At 34.5% G+C, this 9,359-nt stretch overlaps 1 protein-coding gene and 1 non-coding gene across 4 annotated transcripts; both read right to left on the minus strand.

Annotated features, from left to right (window-relative positions):
* Positions 1–104: 104 nt before the first annotated feature.
* LOC132068324 (uncharacterized) lies at positions 105–6,442 on the minus strand. Of its 3 annotated transcripts, none has more exons than XM_059461893.1 (6): positions 6,134–6,438; positions 4,567–4,606; positions 4,402–4,476; positions 2,564–2,729; positions 1,655–1,928; positions 105–819 (listed from the first exon to the last, which is right to left on the minus strand). In XM_059461893.1, the coding sequence occupies exons 1-6, from the start codon at positions 6,185–6,187 to the stop codon at positions 628–630; spliced, it is 801 nt and encodes a 266-aa protein (XP_059317876.1). In that variant the 5' UTR covers positions 6,188–6,438; the 3' UTR covers positions 105–627. The 3 variants fall into 3 exon arrangements, with proteins under 3 accessions (XP_059317876.1, XP_059317875.1, XP_059317877.1); XM_059461892.1 differs by having other exon boundaries at positions 4,399–4,476; positions 6,134–6,437; XM_059461894.1 differs by having other exon boundaries at positions 657–847; positions 4,399–4,476; positions 6,134–6,442.
* A 1,901-nt stretch (positions 6,443–8,343) lies between these two features.
* TRNAV-CAC (transfer RNA valine (anticodon CAC)) lies at positions 8,344–8,417 on the minus strand. Its single transcript has one exon. It is a non-coding gene; the product is annotated as a tRNA-Val (tRNA).
* Between the last annotated feature and the right edge of the window lie 942 nt (positions 8,418–9,359).

Consider the following 9,359-nt stretch of genomic DNA (forward strand, 5'->3'; position numbering starts at 1 on the left):
AATTAGTCCAATACAATCAACCAAATAACAAACGGATATGGGTAGATTGGTAAATATCACTTAGGTGTTTCTTGACACCAATGAGTAAAAAAATTGAAAAATAAAATATAGAAAAACAGTAATTATTAGGCTATGTAATTATTGTAGAGTAAATTCATAGACATATTTGTAGTATGTACGATTATACTGTAAGTTTCAATGTCATATTTGGTTACAATACATACGCTAAAAATTATTTAACTACAGAAAGAGAAGAAACCCAACCTCCACCACGAAGCATCTGGGAAAAAAGGAAAATTTTACTAGAGATATGCTTTTGCTCGTACAATTGCGTCATTCATGAAAAAACATTATCATATAAGTGATATACCTATAGACCAAAAATACAAGCTCTCCAAATACAACATGAACAACAAAGGTAGTATTTGTTGAAACCATTAGACAATTCTCTACAAGTTTCCACTGTTTGTGCTGCCCACTCCTCTTTGCTTCACACAACTAAGCAAACCACTGATTAACTGGTACAACAAACACCAGAAAGAGAAGAATTTCGTCGAAGAAAACAAAACTCGAAGTACACTTTTGAAACTGCAAGTTGAGCATACAGTTGGTAGAGTAATCCGAAACTTAAGAGAAGAACCACATCTTGATGAAGATTGTCAAAGCCGATTGCAGGGCAAAAGCAGCAACCAGTAAAATGATGAGATCATCTGACTGTACATATGTTCTGAGGTTTAAAGCAACGAAACTAGCTGATGTAATGGCAGCAGCAATTGTTATGGTCCACCTAAGAAACTCGACGGGGATGATCAACAGAAACTGAAAGATGGAGAAGACATAATAGGATCTGGTGAAAACATGTTGCCAAAAATAAAAAAGGAGATCATTTAAAGTTTCTACAGAAGCGAAAGAAAAACCAGTCATTCTTTCTTTTCTTCGGAAAAAAGGAAGTCAAACTTCAACATGCAAATTATGCACGAGATGTAAATATTGTTCTATGTACCACCTAGGTTATAAAGCTTAGGAAACTGTGACTTATCCAGGTAACACTGTATCATGCTTCATGGAATCAAGTTGTGCTAGAATACGTTTTATGCGTTCACTTAATAGCACTTTGAACAGAGAGATGCATGGATGGAGGTTTAAAGCTCTATGTTAACCATAGATGTAGTATTAAGTCAACAACAACATACCCAGTGAAATCCCACAAAGTGGGGTCTGGGGAGGTTAGAGTGTACGCAGACCTTACCCCTACCTCGGGAGGTAGAGAGGTGGTTTCTATTAGACCCTCGGCACAAGGACAAGTAGTACAAAGCAGTATGAAAAAGAAATAACGGAAGAGAATAAGCCATGGCAAAATACTATAAAAGCATGATAAAGCAGTCTGAGAAAAGGGCAGTAACTGACAAATTAAACGATAAACTAAGTACAAGCAACAATAGATAGTAACAGAAATCGAAGGACAAGAAACTACAAGAGTAAGACGACTACTAGTATGAAAGGATAAGCGGGACAACGCTCAACTACCTACTAACCTTCTACCCTAATTTGTGTCCTCCATAACCTCCTATCTAAGGCCATGTCAGGATTTCCCTTAAGTCAGCAATAAGATAAATAAGGGTCTGAGATTTCCAGAAAAATATAATATACTTACGGAGCTCAGCACTAAAACAAAGAAGGAATATCCCCACAAGCACCAGAGGCGTATCAGGCTAGCACTTGAACCCATATACCGAAGCAAGAAGTAAAACCCCAACGGCACTAGCAATGCATAACCATATACTGAGCAGGCTGCCACGTTCACATAATTGACATCAAAGTTCCAAGAACTATTGCTATCGCTCCTTTTGTGCATCAAGTATGTGGCACAGTTCCCAATGGAAGCAATGACAAATACTAAAGTAGTAGATATCCAGACAAGCCCATAACTGAAATATGCAGGAACAGGAGAAAGAAGAACAATATTAGAAGGTGAGAAATTTCAAAAACTCAAAAAGGTCAAGGAGTACTGTTATAGAAGAATTAAAATATTGTACATAAGAACTGCAATATACGACACAGGATACTAATGTGCAGGGTTAATCATTATCCTAGCATGAGGAAGACAATTATATACAATCAAACAGCAAGAATGAGGACAAGGTTTTCTCTTGAACCCATCATGAGAAAAAACGCGCACCCTGTTTTCTAATAAGTATGTAATGATAATCCCTATTACAAAGACTCCAGTTCTTTTCACCATAGAGGTCCATAGCAAGATTGAGTTTCATTACCGAAACAGAAGTGTTGTTTTGCATCTATCTTTTTCAGTTTCCTAAAAACTGATAATAGGCTTCAAGAACCTTAATTGGCCAACACAGCAGATAAAAGAGAACAAAGAATGAATACGGAAACAAGAATAAAAAACAAATACATATACATCAATACGGAATCTGCTGAATCCCTGTACTGTTCAAATAAGCTCATTTTCCTCAAACCTAGTAAAACTATCTAATATATTAGCAACTGACCAAACTTTGTTACTTTCTCGCCATGTTTCTACAGTTATATATGTAGGACTTACAGGTCAGGGTTAGCATCAATCTTGCTGAAGAAATCTCCAGTAGTAGGATTCAACGAACTCATCAATCTGTTCAACACAAGGTCTGTATCCACGTTAAAATATTCTGTATAAGATGACACGCTAAATACTCCTTTCCACGTGTTTGTTGATTGTTGCCCATCTCCTTCTGCATAAAATAGTTAGGTGGTACTTGAACTAATGGACACTGCACGCCTATTACTTCTGATGTGATGCATGAATTTGGATTACATAACAAGCATATGCTTAAAGCATCATAGATGCCCAGCAATCATTACAAGAAGGTAGGTTTAACAAGTCAAGGTTGGTGAATGCCATCTAGTAGAAAGGAAACCCAAGAGGGACAATAAAATAAAAAGAAACGGAAGCAAGTAAGAAAGGAAAAGATCAATTGCAATCGTTCATGCAGATTTGCAGAAGTTAGCTGCACAAGCAGCCTCTTTTCTGTAGCTTCATACTTATACATTATTTCAGACTCCAAAATACACGAATCCTAAACCACAGGCTTCCCTTTCCTTAAATAGTCTGATGTTAAAAATGGGTTCCTCTCTGCGGTCTAATAAATATACCTAAACAGATTCCATCGATATCGCTATATGGTCATATCCAGAAGTATGAATCTTTCTTTTCTCTTCAATCTTTCCAACAGTAAAAACACCACTTACAAATATGCATTTTATGCCATTAAAATATGGGGAAGAATCTTTTTAGCAAGATAACATTTCAAAGGTAGCTCCATCCTTAGGTTTTTCCATCTGCCCAAATATAGAATGGCCTTGCAGATCCTCAGTATGGAGCATTATATAAGTGATATTGCTTCCAGATCAGCTTCTGCAGAACCGTAAACAAGAAAGAAATAGTTTCGTGTGAGGAATGGTTATTTAAGTTGTTTTCTTTTGGATACATGTTAGTCAAGGTAGTAATAACTTGTAGTCTTATGCACAATAAGTTTATCAACCAAATTAAGGAGCAAGAGGTCATGCTTTTACACACCCACAGAGCCTTTCAGCTCATTTAGGTTGTTTAGAAAGAAGCCAACCCTGTTATATTGTAATACCCAGCTAGAGATCTGCCTGAGTTCTCTGATTGCAATTTAATATTTACTTTCACTAAAATAAGGAGGAAACATTAGCTTTTGTAGAAAAGTTATTTGCATATTTGAAAATACTATACCAATTCGAAGACCCTAAACACATAATGGACTTATGTCGTTGTCAAAGAAATAGAAGAGAAAACCGATACAGTAGCAATCCCCTAGAGCTTACCACCAGTGGCAGTTATTTCCCGGTATGCTCTAGAAGTTCAATCAGAACCCACTAGTCCTATCTTATGTACCACTCTCTCTTTTCTTAGACATCTCTTGAAGTTTGGCACAATTTCATATAATAACCTAAAACGATCAACAAGTCTCAAAATCAAATCCATTAAAAGAAATGAAACTTCAAACTCAGAAACAATATATACATTTTTCAACAAATAATAAACATTCTTTTATATATATTACATACTAATATGATATGCAAGTCATATTAATTATACAAGTCCTCCGCCAGTCTCAAAAATCAAATCCATTAAAAACAAAAATGAACTTCAAACTCATAAATGATGCTTTCTTCTTGAGTAACTCTATTTGCATTTTCAAACAAGTTGTTTAATGCATTTTTCGTCCCTTAGGGGACATCCAGATAGAAAAGTTTAATGCAATCATCAGCTACTGTCAAAATGACATGCAAGTCATACCAACTTTCTCAGCATTCAATAAAGAAATTATGTCATATAACAGGAAGAGGGAAATACAAGTATCTAGAAAGACATACCACCTCCAAGAGTTTGATACCCTCTTCCTGCATTTGGACCATTATTTTGAGCAAGTATTGGAGAATTTGCTGCAGGAGCTGCTTACAGCATGTAATAGATTAGCATAAGTTTGTTCTTCAAGAGAGCAATTAAAAGAGTTATAGCAAATTCCTATTACAGGAAGGTACCTTCTGGTTTATAGCTGTTCTTTTCTTCGGTGACAACTGCCTGTACAATATATAACAATTATAACGTAAAAGAAGTGTCCAAAGCAATGACTACAGTCAGTTATCAGGAATAGTTGAAATTACTTTACAAACAATCAAAACTGACTCTAGATAAGATTTTTGGGTTTAAGCTTTAGATACCACGAAAGAATTAATTTCTGAGCATTGTCGAAGCATTGAAACATATAACATTTTAAGGAAGTCAGATCCTTGAAATTAGTTGTCAAGTATGATGCATTCCATTGTAGCTCTATTAAGAGAAAGTCATTAATCCAAAATCTTTTTTTTTTGTCACTTCAAAAAAAAAATTTGTCATTTCATTTCAAAAAGAATCTTTTCTATAGTCTTTACAATTTGAGCAACATTGCATCCTAAGCAAGGATTCTTAAGGAATGCCATTTCCAACATAAACTAACACATTCAAGTGGTTTTCTGCTTTGGTTTTTCCCTTATTCCATAGCCAAAAATACTTTCACAAAGAAGGAAAATTATCACAAGTTCACAACAACCAATCAATAAACTAAGCCTCAATCTTGGGGTCCAGCTATATGGATATAGCAAATTTTCACTCTTCAAATAGAAAATCTCTCTAAAACAAAAGGAAATAAATTAATCAATCAAATCAACTACGCCTCAATCCTAACTAGCTGGTTTCTGCTACATTGAATCCTCAATACCAATTCCATTCTATTCGAATCCAATTAATTCCAATATCGATAATAAATTTGTCTTTTAAGAAACACTAACCATTCTATAAAACTAAATGAAACTAATTTACCACACAAAGTAACTAAAATCCCAATGTAGTGAAAATGTCAACGAATTAATCAATCAAATCAACTCGCCTCACTCCAAACTAGCTGAGTTCTGCTACATTGAATCCTCAATACCAATTCCACTCTATTCAAATCCAATTAGTATCGATATTAATTCGTCTTTTAAGGAGCACTAACCATTCTTAAACCTAAACAAACTCATTTACCACAAAGAGTAACTAAAATCGCCAATGTAATGAAAATCTCAACAAATTAGAAGAACCCACAAACAATATCAACTACATTGAATCCTCAAATACCAATTCCACTCTATTCAAATCCAATTAGTGTCGATATCAATAATAATTCATTTTTAAGGAACACTAATCGTTTTACAAACCTAAAGGAAACTAAATTTACCACAAATAGTAACCAAAATCCAAATGCAGTGGAAGTATCAACGAAGTATCCAACTGCTGTGAATCCAATTAATCCTAAAAGGAAACTAATTTACCACAAAGAGTAACTAAAATCGCCAATGTAGTAAAAATCTCAACAAATTAGAGAATTCCACAAACAATTTCTCCATTAGGTGAAAAAATATCCAGAAAAGACGAATTAACTGTCCTACAAACCTAAGGGAAACTAATTAACCACAAATAGTAACTAAAATCCCAAACGTAGTTAAAATATCAACGAATTGAAAAATTCCACAACCTAATATCCAAAAAAAATGCTGGAAAAAAACAAATGCGAAAGTGAAAAATGCATACCGGTACAGAGCCAACAAGGTGACTCGTAGGGAAATTGGTATACGAATCGTCCATCAGATTAATTGTATAATTAATTAAGAAAATTACGAAGGGGATCACTGAAGAAGAATTGTTTTGTGAAATTTCCTCTTTGTAATTATTATTTTGGGACTACTTATAAGAAGGGGATCAATGAGGACGAATTGTTTTTTAGGGATGGGGGTGAAATTTCGTGTTTGTAATTATGATTTTGGATTTACTTAATGAGGAAGTTTGTTTTTTATTTTTGGGTACGGAAATGAAGGAGGAGGAAAGTGAGCGGCATGACGGAGTAACGCGTGTTTAACCAACAATTTTTATGTATCGCGCCATTGATTGAGATGAGAGGATGGCCTGAAGGCGGGCTTTGGACCATGTTAGGGCCCATTACAAATATCTGCAGGCCCAAATGGACGCCCCATTTTCTTCTGGGCAATTTGCACGATTGTGCTTTGTTGGGGGTGGTCTTTAGTTTTTGTCCCTCAAATTACTGGTCTTTAATTTTTGACCTTCGCCTAAAATATCCTGACATTTTGGGTTCGAGCCTTGGCTTAGTCATAAAAATTCGCAAGGCAAGGCTTTGCAAAGAGTTCTGCCTTATGAGGAAAGAACTTTGCCTTATAAGGCAAACTTTTAGTTATGTCTTAAGGAAAAGTTCCGCCTTATGAGGTATACTTTTAGTTATGCCTTAACTAACAGTCTGCCCCATAAGGCGGAAATTTTCCTTAAGGCATAACTAAAAGTTTGCCTTATAAGGAAAAGTCTATGCCTTAAGAAAGTTCTGTTGTATGGGACATACTTTTAGTTATGTCTTAAGGCAAAGTATGCTGCATAAGGCAAAACTTTTTGCAAAGCCTTGCCTTGCGATTTTTTTTTTTTTTTTTACTGAGGGTGGGGTTCGAACCCAAAACCGATGGGTATTTTCGGCTACCTTTTTAAGCGAAGGACAAAACTTAAAGACCAGCAATTTAAGGGGCAAAATTTAAAGACCACCCCAAAGGAAGGGCAATCCGGACAAAAAAAAAAAAATTCTGCAGGGCGGGTCATTTGCACCTTTTTCCCTATTTTGTGCTGGTCTTTAATTTTTGCCCTTCTAATGGGCTGGTCTTTAATTTTTGTCCTTCAAAATCAAACTTATGCTTATAGGGTCATCAATTACGCATCATAATATATATAACTTATGCTAACATCTTTAAAGAACTTGTTCACCGCTAGGTATAAGTTTGATTTTGAAGAGAAAAAATTAAATACCAAGGGCAAAATTAAAGACTATCCCATTTGAAGGACAAATCGTGCAATTACTTCGTGCATAGATAGTCAATTTTGGGACCTTCATTTAAACCACGGCTTAAGTTCATAAAACTTTGTAAGTTTAACCACTTCAGACTGAAGTTGTAAGAATTCCCAGCTGAATTTACAAAGTCTGTTCGAAGTTACAAACTTTATCTGAAGTTTGATGTATTGCTTGTGCAAGCAAACTTTCAAGTGTTAGAAGTTTGTTTTGCCAAGGCCAAACATCCAAATATGCGTCTGGCTCAATAAAGCCAAGCCTCTGACATACGTGTCTGAAGTTTGGCATGCCAAGGCCATACTTAAAAAATGTATATATGAAGTTTGAATTATAACTTCAGACACTTAAGTACGAAAATTGAGAGTAATTTTCTAAAGTTTGAACTAGCAATCTTCATTCAGACATATTTCCAAGCTTTTCCAACGATACCACTTGATTAAAACTCACTGTTCATATTCAAAATTCAAGATTCAATTCTTCTAGGTACAACAATGGTGACTTTTAGATGTTGTTTTATGAAATCTTATATATAAGAGTTGCTGGAATTATTTCTCTTTTATGATTTTGATCGGAGGTTTTATTCAAACATTATACTTCAATTAATATATAGTAGATTTGAAACACACCATTGAACATTAAAAGAGAAGAAGGAAGAGGTCAAGGAGCAATTTTATCTTTAAGTTTGCCTATACTATATTAGTTAAATATTTTGAAAAAACCGACTATAGGTCGATGAAAGCGTCCAAAAAGGCTTCCCCAAGAAACTGCTTGCTGAACAAGAGGAAGATAATGCTTGTTGAACAAAACTGGATAGTGGATACGGCAGTTAAACATAAAAAAAAAATGCTGGAACAAACATTAATGAACAAAATAATTAAAAAAAAAAAAAAAAAAAAGCAAATGTCTGAGCCCGGGTTCGAACCGGGGACCTCTAGTGTGTGAGACTAGCGTGATGACCAACTACACCACCCAGACAATTTGTTAAAGTTCCAATTATTCTTTAATATGTTCGGTATTGCTGCAAGAGCCATTATTGAAGAAATTTTTCGCACTTGATCCAGCTGGGAGCCAGCAAAATTTAAAGGTAGACAACAAATCATTATCAATATTCAGTAAAACAGATACTACCCTGTACTAGACACTACACACTAGTGCATAATCGGTACCTGTGACCTAAAAAAAAAAAAAAGGAAAAAGATCAAATATATCTCTCTGTTAGCCAAAGTATACACATATATTCTTGAATGGATGAAAATTCCAAATCAACCAAAATTACCCATTTAACTAAAATTACTCATGCCTCATAAATTAAACCCCATCCCATCCAAAAAATAATTTTAGGGTGGGGTGAAATAATAGATTACATTTACATATGACAGCATTTATTCAGATTCTTCCTATCTCTTTTGGATAATGACAGTTCAGATCAAAAGAGATTCCTTTACAACTGGATTACACAAGCTTTTTAAATTATTTTTAAATTTAACAACAACATCGGTTCGTTCAATTTGAAGACAGAATTTATATAAATTTAGAAATATCATAAAATTAGTGTTAATTAATTATTATTTTTCAACTGAAAAAAATGCTAACAGAATGTTTGAGGAAAATCATGGCAGAGTATCTAGGTTCACCGTAAATGAGTTTTTTTTTTTTTCTATACTGACCAAATAATTACACACATTTATTTCTTATTTTCGTAGGTGGCTTCCCACACATACTCTTAGACAAAACATATGAATTGATAATTACTTATGGGGTGAAATTATTTTTTGGGCTGGATCGGGTCGGGTCTAACTTATGGGGATGAATAATTTTGGGAGATTTTCATCTCCTCAAGAGTATATGTGTATAATTTAGCTAATAGAAAGGTATATTTGATTATTTTAACTTACGAGTTATATTTGACCCTTTTCC

This window comes from Lycium ferocissimum, chromosome 8, assembly GCF_029784015.1.
Source record: "Lycium ferocissimum isolate CSIRO_LF1 chromosome 8, AGI_CSIRO_Lferr_CH_V1, whole genome shotgun sequence".
Taxonomy (NCBI): domain Eukaryota; kingdom Viridiplantae; phylum Streptophyta; class Magnoliopsida; order Solanales; family Solanaceae; genus Lycium; species Lycium ferocissimum.